General features: G+C 36.2%; 2 protein-coding genes across 2 annotated transcripts in view; one reads left to right on the top strand and one right to left on the bottom strand.

Annotated features, from left to right (window-relative positions):
* Positions 1-4,869, top strand: part of GPR39 (G protein-coupled receptor 39) — a 175,613-nt gene extending 170,744 nt beyond the window's left edge. The window contains exon 3 of the mRNA XM_014075807.2: positions 3,887-4,869. Within this exon, the coding sequence (XP_013931282.2) occupies positions 3,887-4,428 (542 nt within the window). The 3' untranslated portion in view covers positions 4,429-4,869. The remainder of the gene's footprint in view (positions 1-3,886) is intronic.
* Positions 4,776-18,881, bottom strand: part of LYPD1 (LY6/PLAUR domain containing 1) — a 29,349-nt gene continuing 15,243 nt past the window's right edge. Inside the window, exon 3 of the mRNA XM_014075808.2 lies at positions 4,776-5,008. Within this exon, the coding sequence (XP_013931283.2) occupies positions 4,776-5,008 (233 nt within the window). The remainder of the gene's footprint in view (positions 5,009-18,881) is intronic.

Below are 18,881 nucleotides of genomic sequence, written 5' to 3'. Positions count from 1 at the left end.
AGTGGACCACTAATATGAATTTAGTGACGGGATGGGGTCCTTCAGGCATTTAGGTTGGCCGCCTATTAGTGGAGAGACGTGCATGGGGTCAACTCTAGCTTTGCTGTTCATTGCAGCTAGGAATCTCAAATGCAGGAAGAATGAATGTTTGTCTTGTAGCCAGTCTGGAGGCTAGAACGACCCCCTGCAAACTCTGTCTCTCAAGGAGCCTGGCTGATTCATGCACTGTCCACTGAAGCATCTGGACTCCCAGGGGGAGAGGGGATGGGAGGGAGCTGCTAAACAGGAAGCCAAGCTAAGGGCTTGAAGGACCCCATCATGTCAGCGAGCAGGATTAATTGCTTTGGTGGGTTGTATCCGACCCAAGAGTTGTAGTTTGAGGATCCTTGATTTAGTGCAATATAAAAAATAAAGTTTTCTCCAGACACCAAAATTTTCTCACGGACCAGAGTTGGTGCCTCCTGCTCTGAGCTGGGGAAAATGAGGAAATACATAAGGACATTAAAAATTAACACAATCAACTCGTGAGAATTAATTGAACCACTTTTGCAATTTTTAAAATATAATTGTCCATTTAAAAAAAGCACACAGGTTTTATTGATGTTTTTCAAAAAAAAATTGGGATTGCAGTTTACCAAAAACAGAATTTATTTGGTAAATATGTTGACTCTATTTTGTCTTATTCCTTTACCTCATTCTCTTGGCTTTCTGTTTTTTTTTATCAAAGTATATACTTTGCTGGCTATCTAATCTCAAATGTTAAAAACCAATTATACTAGTGTGAAAAACAAGGTTTTAAAAATAACATAATAAAACACACAATAAAGGTTACGGTGGCCCACATGACTGTGTCTTAAAACTTTTCTGTATTTCTGCTAGAACCTAGCAATGGATGAGTAGTTTATCAAATCAGGACATTTCTGATAATAGGCCTCAAAGGAAACAACTTTTAAGGTTCACTGTTTAAAATGTCATTTAGTTACTCCATAATTTGCATACAACGCACACAACTATATTAAATCCATGTGTCTTCAGTGGCTTCTGTGTCACAGCTCATTGATCTTTTGTTCTTCTTAATGATAATGAGAGCGAGAGTGAAATAGGAACGAAGGCATGACCTTACTGTATCTTAATACAAGGCACATCAAGTGGTAGGTAGGTCATGATCCTGAAAAATTAAGACTGTAATAGTAGAAAGTAAAAAAAAAAGACCAGAATACCAGCGAGTCCCTGGGAAGATAAAAAAGAACAAGACATAATGAACAGAAGAGTGATTTGTTTAATGTTTGCTATTTCCAGTTGATAATCTTGATATATAATAAACTTCAAGAAATATGAATTGTCAGGGGTCCCAGACATTAAGAGCGGTGGAATTTAGACATGAGTATTCTAACAAAATTGCCATCATGGGAGATGTAACAAAACACAAAACTCCAGTGAATCAAAATTCTTCTTGCCACTCTCAAAAGTCTTTTCATCAAAATGCTTTTTACTAGCCTGCATACTTCCAACATTAGCACTAGGTCGTAACAGCCTATATTTTTACTTTATAGCAAAGTTTTGGGGCCCAGGAATGTTCTTGAAATAAAAGTGATGATCCTCATAATGGATACTTTGCTTTTCAATTCTTAAAAGCATTTTTAAAATAAACAACATCAGATAAGTGCCTTGTAAATCTTACCTTAGGGTCTTGGGGCAAATAGGCTCTTGAATGTCACAATGGGGAATTCTAGCATACTGTATGTATGCATATATGCACACACACTCAACTGCAGTTCAGTTCAGTTACTCCTTCAACACAAATTACAGCCAAATTGCACTTCCTTCCTTTTATTTCCCAGCTGCTCAACACTTAGTTTTGTAAATTTACTTATCTCTGCATCCTAAATCAATCCTTTAAGGCAGAACAATAGCCTTAACTGTGGTTATAGTCAGACATATTACAACTTACAAACTTAGTTTAAAATCATCTTAAAGCTGTGGTATTTCACTTGTGTTTGACAATCATACACATTTAGAAGAAACTTGAAGAGGAATAGTAGTGACTATGCTTTGCAAAGTAGATTATATCAAACAGGGGAAAAACCTGAACTAATTAGTGTATCTGCCAATATAGTTTCACCATCCACCAGTAGTCTTAAAGAATATGCCTATGGAAATTAGCAATTTATTGTGTTTAATAAAACTTTTGTTTTTGCAAATTTCTGTTAGGCATGAAGATAACAAGTGAGCATATGTAATTTTGTACAAAATGCTGGAATCCAAGCTTTCAACACAATGAAAACTTCATACAATTACAAAAAATTAATCTCTTTATTAACCAAAAGTAAACATTAAAATCAAAAGATTCACAAATCTATTTGTTACACCGAGTTTATGTTCAGTTCTGACTCTTCCCGGGTGCTGCTGCCAATTCCTATTTGTTTCTGCTTACATTCATAATTGTTCTCTTATATTTTTGAAAACAATTTGTCTTTGATTTTGAATTTTGTATCGTCCCAATTATTTTATTGAGTACATATTCTACAATTTGGTAATGACTAGGTAAAGAATCCAGATTCATTTAGACAAAAGCAACATAAAGCCTGCACATTTTCTAATAAAGCAAATTGAGTTGTAGGACTAGCTTTAAAGCAAGTAATTTTTTAAGCAAGTATGGTGTAAAAATCCACAAATCAAAGAAAAACTTGCAGTGGAACAGCCAACATTTGGATAAATTATTTTCTTTCACAGATAAGGCACCTTTGCTCTAAAACAAGGAATACCCCAGCAAGGGTAAATAGGCTAAAAACTCTGAACATGTTATTTCTTTCCCTCAAATCCATCCATGAATATCCATCAAGGGGGAGTCTGCAAATGCATCCTTCATTTTATAGTGATTTTTCTTAAATTTAGCAATATTTCAGTAATTGAAATCAGAGATTATATTCAACTATCATTATGGAAAGATGGTTTAACTCTGGAACTAAAAAGTTGATTAAGAAAATGGAAGATAAGCAAACCATTGTTCAGGATAGAGAATACTGATTTATCACATTAGTTCGTTTTAACAGATAAATAAGACAATGTGTGTGAAGGATGTTTTTAAAACTATGCAATTGGTAAGTATTTTTCTCAGCCCTGGAAGCCTGGCATTTTCATCTTGCCAGCAATAAGAAAATCAATGATAAATATTTTAATACATTTCTTCAATAAAATTAACCTAACCTCAAATAAATACTCACATTTATAGATGAATGCAAAATACTTGGACAGCAAAACTTGGAACAAACTTTGTGTTCTCTAGAAGCTCCACCTCCAGGAACATTTAATGTTTGTTCTCTGTGCCATTTTATTTTAATTCAACTGCAGCTCCTTTCCTGAATTCCTTATATACTCTGTCATAAAAAGAGCCTCTCACACTGTACATAAAAATATTTTCTGTAGGAGAAAAGTTACCAAAAATAATGCCAAATTGTATGCACATTTTTTAAAATATAAGTGGAATTTGATCTGCTTTTGGATATTGCCTGTTCTAATATGGCTGTATTATTTAGTCATGAAAAGGAGGAGGAGGAATGGGCAACAGAGCATCAATAATATTTCAAGAATGCAGTACAAATGAAATAAAGCATTTGAACTTAACCAATGTCAAGGATCAAAAGAAATGCTACCTTACATGTTACACAATACTTATTGGAATACAGACTCCAATGACCTTGAAACCCGTGGCTTGCCTTTTCCCCTCCTGTCTCTCTCAGAATATGTTTTGCTACTGGAGGAAGATGCTGTCAAGCAAAACACTGAAAAATTGGTATCATTTCCTAGCCGATAAGTGGAGCACTGACACTAAATATTTTATGATTTGGTTTCACAAGTTCTTTTTCTTTCTTCTCCTTCTTTGCAGGTTTGATTGTTGCAACACTGGCAATATGCTGGCTACCGAATCAAGTTCGAAGGATCATGATGGCTGCCAGGCCCAAGCAAGACTGGACAGTCTCTTATTTCCAGGCATATATCATTCTCATCCCCATAGCAGATATTTTCTTTTACCTTAGCTCTGTGGTGAATCCTCTCTTGTACAACATTTCCTCCCAACAATTCCGGAAGGTCTTTCTTCAAGTCCTCCGATGTCGCCTGTCCATAGAACATGCCAACAAACAGAAGTACTTGGCAACTAGTTTAAACTCTGTAGCCAGTTCCAACCATTCCAAACGCCCATTGATCTTCATGTCATCCAGGAGAAAGTATTCCACCAAAGCAGCACAGAAAGTTCCCTCAAATATTCTTCAGGATGAGGCTGAAATTAACTCCAGTTTACCAAAACAGAGTCCCGAGTCACTGGAGCTCAATGTGATAACAATGCCTCTGGAGACTAGCATAGATCCAAGTCCTCTTAACCAAAATGGCGTTTGCGAACATGAAGAAACGTTACAGGATACACAATAGGCTGAAAGAAGCAGCAATAAAGGAAAACAAAAGAAAGACTTTATAGCCAACAACTTGTACCTTCCAAGTTCAAGTACAATAGATGACTTTCCAATAACATGAATGATAGTGCTTTTGTATGGACGACTGTTGATTTTTTTTCTTTGTTTTGTTTTGTTTTAAAGTGCACACTGAAAAAATTAGACAACTAAATCTATTCTGCAAGTAATGAAGTTGTTGAGACTTCTTTCAGATAAAACTCTTCTTTTGGGAAAGCAAACAACAACATCACAATGGAAATCAGCTATGCCTTTGAGAGAAGGGACATAGGAAGAATGATGGTGACAAAGGAAATCTTCCCTTAGAGTTTAGCAATGTGATAGAAATGGCAAACTAGACAGCAACATGGTTGTTAATACTCCAGCCCTAGGCATGGTCCCAGTGTTTCCTCGTTTCTTTGGCCTGGGCCCATTACAAAGTGGAGTGTTGCAACAGCTTATACAAACAGAGTTTATCTTTCCTGGAGTACAGAATGTCTGGTATCCGGCAGAGGTCATGAGACAAGCTGCAGAGGAGGCACAGGATTTGCGATACAGGATCCCTGCGACACAGAACAAGAACTGATTTAGTCTAATATGAACAAATATGCTCTCCACTGTTTATTAGCAATTCGTATAATTGAAGGGGTGTCAAGCATTCACATGGCGACTATGAATGCTAGGACATTCAGCTCATTAGTACTTATTATGTTTTAACAGGAAAAAAAATAAAGCTTAAATAAAAAGGCATTACTCTTAAAACATGCCTCCAACCCCTATAAGGCCTGAAAATGGGGAGGTGGAAATGTGTTGTGTCACATTTCTTTAAAGATTTAATATTTGAATCAGACACAATTGTCAGAGTATTGTTTGATTTTCAATAGAATTCATGGTTTGTAATACATTTTAGAAATTCTTCAGTATTTCTGTAAAAAAAAACACACCTAAACTGTGAAAGTTTAGGGGCACGCAGCAGAATGTTCTACATTACATGGAAGAAAAGATTAGAAAAATCTCTTCGCTGTAACTAGTCTATTGCCGTATAAAGCTGGGTACACTGTTATTAAACGTATGTGTGAAAGGTTTACTTCAAAAGTTCTGGTGATTATAAAATGAACTCTCCTTTAATACACACACTTATAGAAACATACACAAAGTGAATTGCTTATATTCTGCACCCAGCTGACATATGACCTCAAAATCTCTTCTTTCAATATGATCTGATAGAAATTCAGCTTTGGGCTGGATACATAAATAATACGGCTATCAAACACTAACACTGTATGCTTCAGTTTCTCAGACAATTTGCTTTGGGGATTTCTGGAAGCAACCTTCATAGTTAATTTAAAACAATTCTTTCCTTTTAAGTAAAACTTGCACTGATCGTGCTCTCTTTATTGGGGAGGAAATTAAACATGGATGAAACATAAAAAATGCATTTTTTATATTCAGGGAATTAAATATTTTAAAAAATATGTGTTCCAGCAAAAATGTAGAAAACATTCACTTGTGTTGACACTCCTTTGTCACCGATATATCTTTTGAATTATGTAAGAATTTCATTATCTCCTATTTAATCCATGATTCACTGCTGATCAGCAAATAAGTACCTACCATTTTAAAGCTAGAAAAACAAAAATGTTTTACCTGACATGACAGTACGTTTGATTTAAAAATGTACTAGGAATACCAAGGGTACTTATATGCAAATACAATATTTGCAATATTAAGAATTTGAAATCTAAATCAGTTAATCTTTAATATATTGCATTCTCCAGCTGCACTCTTGAATGGGCCAATTCAATTGTTAATTTGCTTCAGTTGACCCTGTTCTGGTAGAAAACATATAGACCACAAAATTTTGCACATAAAAATGGTTCTTTGCCTCAAAGTGTGTTCTTATTCAGGTTCTACTGAAAATATTCTAAAGCTTAAGGAATTTCTTGATGGGAATCCCACCTCTCTTACATAGTCCATTTGACTCATATGGTTCCCACTGAATCCTTTCAATTACTGAGACAGATACAACGAATCTAGAGAAATACTGAGGTCAGCCAGCTCCTTGTGGAGTTAGGACAGCAGTTTGTGTAAATTCACAGATGTTCACAAGTTACAGATAAGCAAACCATTTTTTGTACTGTTCTTCTATGATAACTAAAGAAAAGGCTCTTCCTCCATTTTTCAGAGAACGAAGACCCAGGCAACAACTTTGGATAAAAATGAAAATCTTATCTAGATTTGGAGGGCATATTTGCTTAGGCGACTTGTGTCTAATTGGAAAAAAATGTTGAGGAGAAAGACTCAGCTGAGTCCATTGAGAAGCACTATAATCCAGTGGTGGGTTGCTAATTTTTTTACCACCGGTCCAGGCACACTCTTGCACACGCTTATGTGATGCTTCTGTGCATGCGTAGAAGTGTCCAGGTGGGTGGACAGAGCCTCCCACCACCGCAATTACCAGTTCGCCTGATGTGGGCTGAACCGATACCAACCCACCTCCGCTGTATTCTGCTGCAAAGAGAAAGAGGGTGCTCTTTGAACACTGAAGGAAAGGTGTAGTTTCCCACTCTGTGTGGAAGGGTTAGGAAATAGAAGGCATTTTCATTCCTAAATGGAATGCAGTCACGCCTTCAGAGAAATGGTAGTGATATCTGAGTGAAGGATATCTGTTAACAATTTTTAAAAAAAATCAGATTTCAATGTTAAGCAAAAACTTTATTCCCCTGCCTGCTGAGCTAAAATAACTTATATTACGAATATATGCATCATAAAGTATTTATTTATTTCTCATTTATTGATTTGGTTCCTAAATAAGAAATAAACAATCACAAAGTGATTCAAAGTGGCACTCAAAGTGGCTTAAAAACATCAGCAAAACAATAAACTAAAACTAAAACGATGAAACAGTATCAAAATAGACAGACGAATCTTTCATCTGCATAATACTCCACCCCAAAACACCCCAGCAAAAGGCCTGCCAAAAGAGACAGATTTTGAGGGTCTTCCAAAATGACAGCTGGGCCAGAAACATTAATGCATCAAGTTTTATGCTGTATTACAAGGCAGGTATTGATAGAAAAAAACTGACATTTTGACCCACCATAGTTGAACTTGTATGGTGGACCGTAACAATAAGTAAGGGTGTTGTAATACAACTTACCACCATAATTGAGCCCAAAATTTCTGTTGCTAAGTTAAACATTAATTAAATGAATTTTGACCCATTTTACGACCTTTCTTGACACAGTTGTTAAGTGAATCACTACAGTTGTTAAGTTAGTAACAGAGGTATTAAGTGAATCTGACTTTCCCATTGATTTTGCTGATCAGAAGTTTGTAAACGGGATCACATGACCCTGGGACATTGCAATCACCATAAATATGAGTTGCCAAGCATCTGACACACAACCATGGGGATCCTGAAACGATCATAAGTGTGAAAAAAGTCATAAGTCACTTATTTCAGTGCTGTTGTAACTTTGAATGGTCACTAAATAAACTTCTAAGTCGAGGACTACATGCACATGAAGCTATGAAGGAATTTACTGCACCTGGCAACCTACAGGCAAACCAGTGTAGGACAAGAAAGACAAAGGCTTCACATAGGTATTAGAGAACATAATAGCCCTTTGAAAACATTTTACAGAAACATAAAATAATGAAAATACCATCCACTGGTGATTAGAAGGATATTCAAGCTATTGCAGAGGGCTGAAACATTGTTTTCTTGAATAGTCTGCTAAAATTGCCTTCTTAGCTGAGAAGGAGACTTTTGTAGAATAAAAACCCTTTCTGAAGAAAAGCGTTATTTAGTTTCTGATCTGAGTAGCAGGTGACAGAATAGCTAAATGGAAGAAGAGACAACAAAGTTTTACTTTTGGACACATCTGACTGAATTCAGCATAACGGGGAACCAGACAGAACTTTGTCATTGAGGATAAGTGAAAAGGTTTGAGAAAGAACCACAATAGAAAGTCTAACTTTGAGAAGAGAAGAAGGCAATCTTTTGATAACAAGCCATGGAAGATTAGAGCTGGCATGTGATGGTTATTCCAAAAAAGAAAGTGAAAGATGTGGAGTGTGCAAAAAAGTGAGCCGCCCAGTAATGAGAGGATTCTCATGTCAGGAACAATGATTGCAATTGGGTGGTTAGCCACAGTGCTTGAATGAAAGGTGAGGAGAATATGTGAATGAGGGCCTGAGGAAGCAGTGGTATTAGCATTATAATGCTTTAGAAAATCTATGGGGTTGATTAGGAATATGGATAGCAGGAGGAGAACGGTCAAAATCCAATGCCCATCCTAGAAGAGACCAATGAATACTAAAGCAACACAAGAGCACAAGACAGCAGAAAGGGAATTTTCAGAGGACAACATGATTGGCTTTGTCTCCTGAAATCTCAAGATAATGGGGGGAGTGTTCCCTCCTATATCTGATATTGCAGTTTTAAACTTGATCGTGTCACTTTTTTTGCCCTTGTGGTGCCTCAATGGGCGTGGCTTATGCATGATGCATCTGGCCCACAGGTTGCCAATTTGACACTCCTATGATATAGAAAGATGACATGCAGAATGAGAACTCAGCTGAGATCTATCATGTGTTTTTCATTAAAAATGCATTTGGGGTCTGAAGGGGTATGGATTTTCTAAACTGGTAAATCTGGCATTGATACACCAGTAGAATCAAAGCAGCAGGGTGAAAATCTGCAATTATAGGGCCATGTGAAAAGACTTACCTCCTCTTCCTTTCCTTTTTGCTCTGATTGGAAGGAGTGAATTTTTTAGAAGGTTTTATACATACATTGAATTATTTTCTTGATCCTGAAGGTAAAATTGCAGATGCCTCTGGATTGATTTATTATATCAATTTATACAGCCACCCATCTTACAATCATGACTCTGGACAGCAAAGGGAAAATTATTGGCAGGAGGAGATATAAAATATTTTTGAGGTAGGACATATGAGGTACCTGGTAACTTGTCAGACACAGTGAAAATTTTGGATAAAAACAAAGTGCTATAATAGAATTGGCTGCTCTAAGAGTCCACCCACCATAGCAGGAGTAGTTTATAGGTTAGGATTGCACAGAATCTATTTTGCTACCACTTGACAAAACTTACAAGATCCCACTGAGTGACCTTTCCTAAGGGATAAACAATGTCCACAATTACCCGACGAAGGAAGTTTGCTTTTACAAGGCTGCAGAATGTGGCCTTGGAGGCCTTATGCCTGATCCAAAAGTCATGTGAATTGGAAGACTATCAACAGCCCAAGTTATAAAACAAATAAAAGTAATCAAATGGCATCAAAATTAAGTAAAATAAAACAACATGAAGAAGAAGAAAAAAGCCAGGGAACTCAGATAGGTATCTTGAGAGAATAATTATGGTACAAAGCAACTGGCAAAACTAACATATGGGGACATTGCTGTGTTATGGTAACTTGTTATTACACAGTTGTTTTCTGAGTGGGGTATCTTTTTTCCTAGTCTCTTCATACAGGTAGTCCTCGACTTACACCCACAATTGAGCCTAACATTTTGATAGCTAAGCAAGTCACTTGTTAAGTGAGTTGTGTCCCATTTGATCACCTTTTTTGCCATCGTTATTAAGCAAATCACATTGTTAAGTGAATCTGGCTTCCTCCATTGATTTTGCTTCTTGAAAGCCAGCTGAGGTTACAAAGGGTGATCACATGACCCTGGGGAAGTGCAACTGCCATAAATATATGGATTTTGATCATGTGACCATGGTGATATAGCGGTCATAAGTCACTTTTTATAGTGCTGTTGTAACTTTGAACAGTCACCAAATGAATGATTGTAAGTCAAGGATTATTTAAAATAGGTTTTTTTCCCCCTTGTCTTATTTTTTAATCTTTATACGGCTTGTGTTATATAATAAATGTATACATTCATTTTAATTATATACTAAAATATATTGCAATTGTAAAGTATTTCATCTTTTATGCGATACTGACATACTCAGCTACTCAATTTGTGTAGAAATGTTATTAAAAAAGTAAATTGTAATTTTTAAAAATGTAATACAATTATTTTTTTAAAGAAATAATAATAGAGTGCACACAGGAATGATTATAGTATTTTCAGGATTTTTTTTCTGCACTAATTGGTAACAGCATTTATATCTGTGGGGGAGAGAACCTATAACTGTATTTGTAGCATCTTGCTCTGCTGGTTCAAATTCCTGGATGAAATTGATGGAAGCTTCCAATTCCTGGTTAGAAATATCACCTTTTCGGATTGCTATAATTTATACAGGCCCAGACTTCCCTGGAGGATGGATATTGCTTGCACACGTGAGAGGAACTGTTAAATCTACTCAAAAAGAAGAACGGTCTCTGATCAGAATGACAGTAAACATGACTTTGCTGCAGCTGCACTGGTAAAATAATTGCTCAGATCTATAATCATCTGAGTTGGGAGGGGTACCTTTATCAATCCTTCTCTTTACATTATTTAAAAATGTTTTTATGGGGTGATATGCAGACAAAATAAGGGATGTGGTGGCTCAGTACCTAAGATGCTGAGCTGGTTGATCAGAAAGGTCGGCAGGTCAGCAGTTTGAATCCCTAGCTTAATGAAGTGAGCTCCCGTTACTTGTTCTACCAACCTAGCAGTTCGAAAGCACATAATGATGGAAGTAGAAAAATAGGGACAACTTTAGTGGGAAGGTAACAGCGTTCCGTGTACCTCTGGCATTTAGTCATGCCGGCCAAATGACCATGGAGATGTCTTCAGACAGCGCTGGCTTTTCAGCGTTGAAACAGAGATGAGCACTGCTTCTAGAGTCGGAAACGACTAACACATATATGTGAGAGGAACCTTTACCTTTATCTTTTATGCAGATAAAAATAATGTTTCTCCTTCCCATCCACTTCCCCCCTCCTCCAAAAGGTTAGATTGAATCTTCTGTGCAAGAAGGGGGGAGGAACACTCCTGTATTTGCAGAAAGTTAAATTCAGGCTCGATTGGCTTCTGAAACGGGTCATTTGGAAGGGTTGAAGTTTGTACTACAGCCTAAGCAGGAACCAATGTACTTTCAGTTTCTTTCCTCTTCTTGCACTTTTTCCCTTTATCCCCTCCCACCTTTTTAAAAGTCCTTTACTGAGTTTCTCTGTCTAATGCAGTTTTTGAAGTATTTTAAAAAATCTATTTACTGTTTTAAAAATGCATTTATATATTTTTGTAAGCTACAGTCAAATAAAAAGATTTTTATTTTATCCTTGACCTCTAGAAATGCTGGCTTTTCTATAAACATTTATATTTCTGTCATCTGTGGTGATTTCCTGGTTATTAAAGTTCTTAGATGTCCTTCCAAGAAGAGAAGAATTTTAAATAAACTTGTTGACTGAACACCTGAAGCTACTTTTTGTTTTGTTTGAACACATTTTACCACAGGAAAAGAATTTTCTAGGAGATGGGTAGGGCAAATATACTGAGTGGTAACCACAGATAGTAATTTTGGTTAATAAATTTTCCAAATTTGTAGCACAAATGAATTCAAAAGATGTTGATAAATTGTTCTATGTATCAACCTTATTAATTACTATGGTTCCACTAAAGATCACTCAGTTATTTTATTGCTGTTGCTCTTCTTTTTGGTTTGATGGTTGATCAGACAAAGAGGATTTTGAGGAAATGTTTTATTTATACAGACATCCTGCAAACTGAGAAATTGCATGAGGCTCTTGATTGTGCTATATGGAAAGAAACAAAAGAAAGAACACACAACTGTTTGGGTCAGAAGTAGGAAATTTGGTTTAGAACATGCCTATAAAGCTGTGCATTGCCATGGAATCCATACCATTAGGCTAGAAACTGGTAGTTGTGAATTCTAAGTCCTGCCAGGCACGAAACTGGTTGAGTGACCTTATAGTCATTCACTGCACCATAGGAAACAGACAGACCACATCCAAAATCTTGCCAAGAAAACTGCAGGGACAGTAATCAAGAGTCATAATGGGTTCAAACGTGCCAATTTTTCCTCCCCACCCCCCGGGCTACACAACTATCACATAAATATCGCAGTTCCATTAATGAGGTACTAACATTACCTTTTTTGCACCATCTTAAAATTTTGGAAAGTTAAGATAAAGACATTTTTGAACAATTTTATAAAACAACTTCTACTGGAATTATGTTTTGATGCTGCCACTTGGAGATTAACCATGTTCATTTACTTAATATTGAACATCTTTTGAATCTGAATTCTACTTTTAATATACATTTTGTTTTGTTTTCTTCAACTTGAAGGAAAAGAATTTGAGGGAAAATCTCCTAGATTAATAAAGATGCCTTTCTCTACAAAGTTTTCCTCTTACCCCTTATCAATGGTTTTATATTTGTCATTTTGAAGGTGGATAAAGATCCTGCAGAGTGTGCAAAAGATCACTTAATTTCTTTGTAATATCTTTCTTCACCCAATTTCTTTGAAAAATATTGACAGTGACTTTGCTGGAAGACTTCAAACTATATTATCTTTGACTGTACATCTCATGCAATCTGGTTTATAAAAGAACATCAAACATTGGATAATATATTATCTGTGGATATATTGAATATGCAGTATATCTGAATATCTTATTTGGCTGCAGATGGGGAAAAACCCCATTGAAAATACAAGTTTATATTTTTGGACCACATTTTCTTTTAATACAGGTTACCTTCCTATGTTGTGGATTGGATTAAAATCTGATAATCTCATCTGTTAGTTTGGGTAATAATAAACGGAATTACATTGTTACTTATTAGAATGTGACATGAAACTCAACAAGGTTATTTACTTTATTTCTTTTATGTAATTTGATTTTGAAACCATTGCCTTGTTTTATCAGGCAATCTAAAAGCATTTTAGATATCAACGTGACTGGGCTGGAACATAAATAGAATATTATATACCAAAAATATTTAGTATTTTATTCATGATTACCAGTATTGTTTATCTAAATCTACATATTTAACAAAACAACTTGCTCATTTTAGGGTCATTTTATTCATTAGAATAAGTTTAAATAGTTCTAAAGTTTCTGTGGCTACAGGAATGTGCAAACCAGGCAGACAAATTTCATTTAAAGCAGATGTCCTTGCAGAAAAATTCTACCAGTTTTCCATGGTCAAAACTACATTGAATTGAACCCCAATGCTACAGTGGCTAGTACTGAGCTTCCAGCACTAATAAATAATAGCTCTCCCTTGGCAACAGGCAGACACATCATATACCAACAGCTAAATAGTCCTCATTTCCAGCTCATGTAAGCTTGCTGGAATAATCATAGAGAAAAGAAAACACCGATTGGTTTCCCACAGGCCCAAGTGCAACAACAATCCAACTCTCTCAATAGTTATTATCTTACTACTTAGACTTTCATCCACTTTCTCAAAAACCACAAGCTAAAGTGAATCCCATACAAAGTACCGGTAGTGCTTGATTCCCAGACTGAAATCATTTGGAAGCTGTTTTGCCAAATGCTTAGTCTATCTCTTCCAAAGGTGCACTGGGCATTTGATGCAACTGTCTCCCATTTCTGGAAAAATGCCTAAGTGCTTTTGAAATCCAACAGTATCAATACGGTGCTTGCAAGAATCAATGAGATAGACCACAGGAATAGCCCACTCACCCTGCACAAGTCCAAACTAACTATAAGCAAATCAGGAAGGACAAATTACAATAACTTCCATAGTCAGATCACATTTCAGACCGGTATTAATCTGTAAAGGTAAAGTTCAAGTCTAATGTATGATCGCTTGAGTGAAAGTGACAAGAGATTACCTGAGACAAAATCATGGTTATCACTGAATTCATGAACTCCCAGGCCCTCAACACTGAAAGCTAGGAAAACTGCAAAACCAGACTGATAATGCAGTCCAGGAGAAGACCTTTCCATAAAGCTACAGTAGGTGGGAATACACAAGCAGAACCCCTAACTTATTCCTGTAGCATAAACTCATTTAAAGACATTCTCAGACCAAGTGTTCATCTTCAGTTTGTTCCCAAGGATTATTGTACTCATATTCCCTCTTTCTTGTGGGCATCACAGCTAATGCAGGACCAAATTTTCAAAAAGCAATTTCTGTGAGAATGGCATTACTTCCTTTTTCACACCAAGTTTCTGAAATTATCTGGGTCCATCCATTCATCCAAATAATGAACATAATTATTATGAATTGAGCTATGATTTACCAGAAGAAGCCTAAGATGATGGCCACCAGCAATTCTGCACCATCAATTACTATTCTGAATTTACAATCTAGCATGGGATATTAACAGTCTTCAAAACTGCCCCACGTAGTCCTTGACTTATGAGAATTGGACCCAAAATTTCCATTGCTAAGCAAGACAATTGTTAAGTGAATTTTTCCGTGTATATTGCAACCTTATGTTTATTAATACTATTTTTACCTGCAAATTATCCCATTGGAATTTAGATATCCTATTTTTCAAAACTGAATACATATAATACTTATTATTTCCCCTTTCTTTTACCCATTTGTTTTTTATTGATTTATACTTCACATTTTTGAACCACCAATCTTTTCTCAGAGAGGGACATTCACTAATGAAAGTCAGTTATTGTTGTGGCCTGTCAGCAGCTGAATCAGAGGAAGAGGAGGCATGGGAGTCAGGGTCAGCATTGAGACAACCTGAGAACTCCAAGGGTGAAGAAGGAATGGAGCTGGCAAAGACAGAGACAGAAGTGGACCTGGGATGTCTGTCAGCCCTCAGATGGAGGGTCAACCACCTCCAAGTCGGGAGGTGGCTGATGAGGAAAAGGAGGAACAACTGGATCCAGTGCCTGATGCGCAAATGCAGAGGACAGGAAAGCAGTGGAAATCCATGGGCCGATCCTGGGGAAGGAAGAACCACCACTGCTAGCAATAGCAATAGCAGTTAGACTTATATACCGCTTCATAGGGCTTTCAGCCCTCTCTAAGCGGTTTACAGAGTCAGCATATCGCCCCCACAGTCTGGGTCCTCATTTTACCCACCTCAGAAGGATGGAAGGCTGAGTCAACGCTGAGCCGGTGAGATTTGAACAGCCGAACTTCAGATAACAGTCAGCTGAAGTGGCTGCAGTACAGCACACTTAACCACTGCGCCACCTCGGCTCTCAGCCTTACCCTAGCTCTGGGGATAAAAGGCAGGGGTAAGAGATGAATAGATGTGGCAGACAACTATTCATCTCCCGGATAGCTGGATTTGTCACCCTGCGGTGAGAGAAAAACTTTTTGCTGGGGCTCCTAATAAAAGAATCTTTGCATTAACTACAAGGGTTTATTGTGTTTGGGGAGCTGAGTCAGAACAGTTTTGTTACAAAATCTTATGAAGTCAGTTTTGTTATAAAATGGTGATAAAAGGTAAATAGATATAGAGATTTAATTAAATCTCACAAAGCAGCTACCGCTCAAATCTTATTCCATTTGTAATATGTGGAACTTTCGTTATTCTTTAACAAAGCCCAACAAACCACACAGTATTTTACCACATGCAAGTACAGCTGACAACATTCTGCTACATTCCATTCTTTGTTGTCAATAAATTTCTTAGGGCATGTAATAAATTCTTTCTATTACTTTTGGTATAGTCCACAACAGAGAAGATATTTCAGGACTCTTGGACAAATATATATATTTGTCAATATGCCTGATAGCTAAAAAGTAACATGTTTCATCAAATATATAAAGCTGATTCCTTTAGATGTTGTTAGAAAACCTTTTCCTCAACAAAAAGCTCCAATGGCACAATGATTCTCAAATATTATTTTTGCCAAAATATAAATACCACCAAAACAAATAAAAACAAAATAAATATTTATATGTTCTCCATGTGTGGAAAATTTAACTGTACCATAAGCATTGCGCTTGCATTTTGTGGCCAATACCTGCATGAATCTAGTCCTAAAGTCTTAACACAGAAAAGTCAAAAATCCTTGCTATATAGCAGGTTCATATTCTGGTTATTTGTTATCTGGTCATGGCTAAGTCTAACTATTTGTTATATTCATCAATGCGTATCAATAGATAATTACCACTTAATAATTATCTTTTTCATAGCAACACATATGATTTATGACTTTTCTCTTCAATGTTATTGTTTGTTCATAAAGTCATGATTGAATACCCTTGTGTGTAACTGATAAAGGCTTCTCAGCTCATTTCTGATAACAACCTTATAAATGGGCCCATTTATCTTCCTTTTCAACTTCCATAACTTTTCCTGTTCTCATAGAACTCTGAAAGCCCATTTATTTAAAAGCACTTTGTTTGATAAAGGTATCTCTATCTGATGCATACATTGCCTATTATTTCCACCACATACTGTTTCCCTTTGTCTTTTAATCTATATTCTATTTTCAAGTGTGTCATCCCCCTGGTTCTCTGAACTGCAAAATCTGCAGTGTGATTAGATTAGTTCGGGCATATGAAAAGAATGCAAGAACTACAGTGTTGTCCTCACATAGCAACCTTCCTGAAAGTTGATGAGTTTTGACTGTCATTGTTTTTAATCATTAGTAACTGTTCTCCGAAGATGGTGCCTTTGTTCCATTAAACTTCTAATGAGGGTTTAAGATGACAGTCTCATTTGGTTTACAGAGTTCTTTATGTGAAGAAACTGTTCAATATCTCCACAATGAAGAGTCCTGCTTTGAAAATCTTACCAATTTGGATATTTTGATTCACTTGTTTACACAGAATAGTAGAAAGGGTCAGTGCACTACATGTTGGGGTGTGCAGAGAGGAAAATAAGCATCCTTGGGGAATAATAAGGTTTTGGTTGCCCTTGTGGCAAACTGTCCCACAAATTCCAAAACCTGACCCCCTTTTGTAGACCTATTCTTAGAAAAGAATGCTGCATGTGGCTGATGACCTTGTTTATTCCTGCTATATCTTATTAAAAAGTGTTATGTGAAAGGTTTAATTGACCTAAGCCATAAAGGGAAGTAAAGGTCAATATTTATAGATCCACCTCGTGACAATTAGATTTAGTTAGATTTCTTATTGCTTTCCCCCTTAGTTTCTGCACTTAATTTTGCTCAGTATCTTATTCTTCTTCTGCACATTACATAGTCCTTGAAAAGTATATCAAATAGGCAAAAAGACGAAATCCTTACATAATAACAATTTATGTTTTAAAGGGTATATTCAAGTACCAAGTCTCTGATATTTATTTTCGCTTTTTTGATGCTTCTTTCTTTTATCAATTATATTTGCCCCATACCTGAGGTAATAATCCTCGCCAAGGATACTCATATCAATCTTAGATATTTGAAAAAAGTTAATAGTTATATTCTCTAATGAAATTCAAAGCACATTAATATTGGTATGCAAAATATGAAATATTTAACTTCAGCCATTTAAAGCATTAATACTAAATAAATAAGTTAAGTTTGACTTTACAGCTAAATGTTTCTAATAACTGAGGATAATGTATGTTCAAAAGGAATAACTTGTCAAATATTTTGTTTTCTCCGAAAATATTTTGACTTGGTAAAAATACCCCATTCCCTCCAGGCAGAACTCTTAGGGCTGATTAAAAGTAATCTTGTTCATACAACGGTGACTATGACATTAAAGCACTGATTAAAATATTAAACATTGCATGGAATAAATGAGACACAGAAATGTTCATATTGGGTATAAACAATGAATAGACTCCAGAATGCAATAGAATTCCTTTTTATCTTATGGAGGGGGATGTATTAAACCTGTAAAATCTATTTCCTTTTATTTTAAAATGCTCTTAGATAATTAGTCATAATATATATTAAGCTAAAGGCCCAAAGACAGTGAGATCCAACGGTGTTTAATCCTTTATATAACTTACTAGGTCTATCCTGAGAGATTTTAGGGGAGATTACCTGTAGACTCCCACTCCCCAATGGTCAAGTCCTCTCCAGGGTCACATGACCAAACCTCATGCATGTGCAGGGTCACATGACCAAACTTCAGAATTTAGCAACACAGCTACATTTACAACTGTATGCAGTGTCTAACGGTCATGTGACCAGTTTTGAAAAAAAACAGCATTTACTTTTGGTTATTTGCAAAATTGTGTCCATAACAAACCACTGGTTTATTAATACTGCAGCACAGGGTTAATGACTGCCCCCCAAAGGTCTTAAATTGAGGTCTATCATGTGACTGACCCATTTTGACATGTGACAGTTATGACATACAACTGTAATCAGAGTTCATTATAATTGTATGTTGAGGACTACCTGTAATTGATCTAACAGAGTTCTTCTAAAACATTATACGTAGTCCTCACTTAATTACCACAATTGGGACTGGCAATTCTGTGACACAGTCACTAAGTGAGGCATCACATGAATGTGATAGACTAATGACTTCACTTGCACTATGTTTAAGTGAAATATCACATGAAGGTAAGTTATGATTTTACTGCTGTCCTCTCC

This window comes from Thamnophis sirtalis, unplaced genomic scaffold, assembly GCF_051295495.1.
Source record: "Thamnophis sirtalis isolate CommonGarterSnake01/CBP01778 unplaced genomic scaffold, rThaSir2_p1.2 scaffold_1, whole genome shotgun sequence".
NCBI classification, from domain to species: Eukaryota; Metazoa; Chordata; class Lepidosauria; order Squamata; family Natricidae; genus Thamnophis; species Thamnophis sirtalis.
Note: the sequence above shows the minus strand (reverse complement) of the source record. Positions and strands in the feature narration are given on the sequence as shown.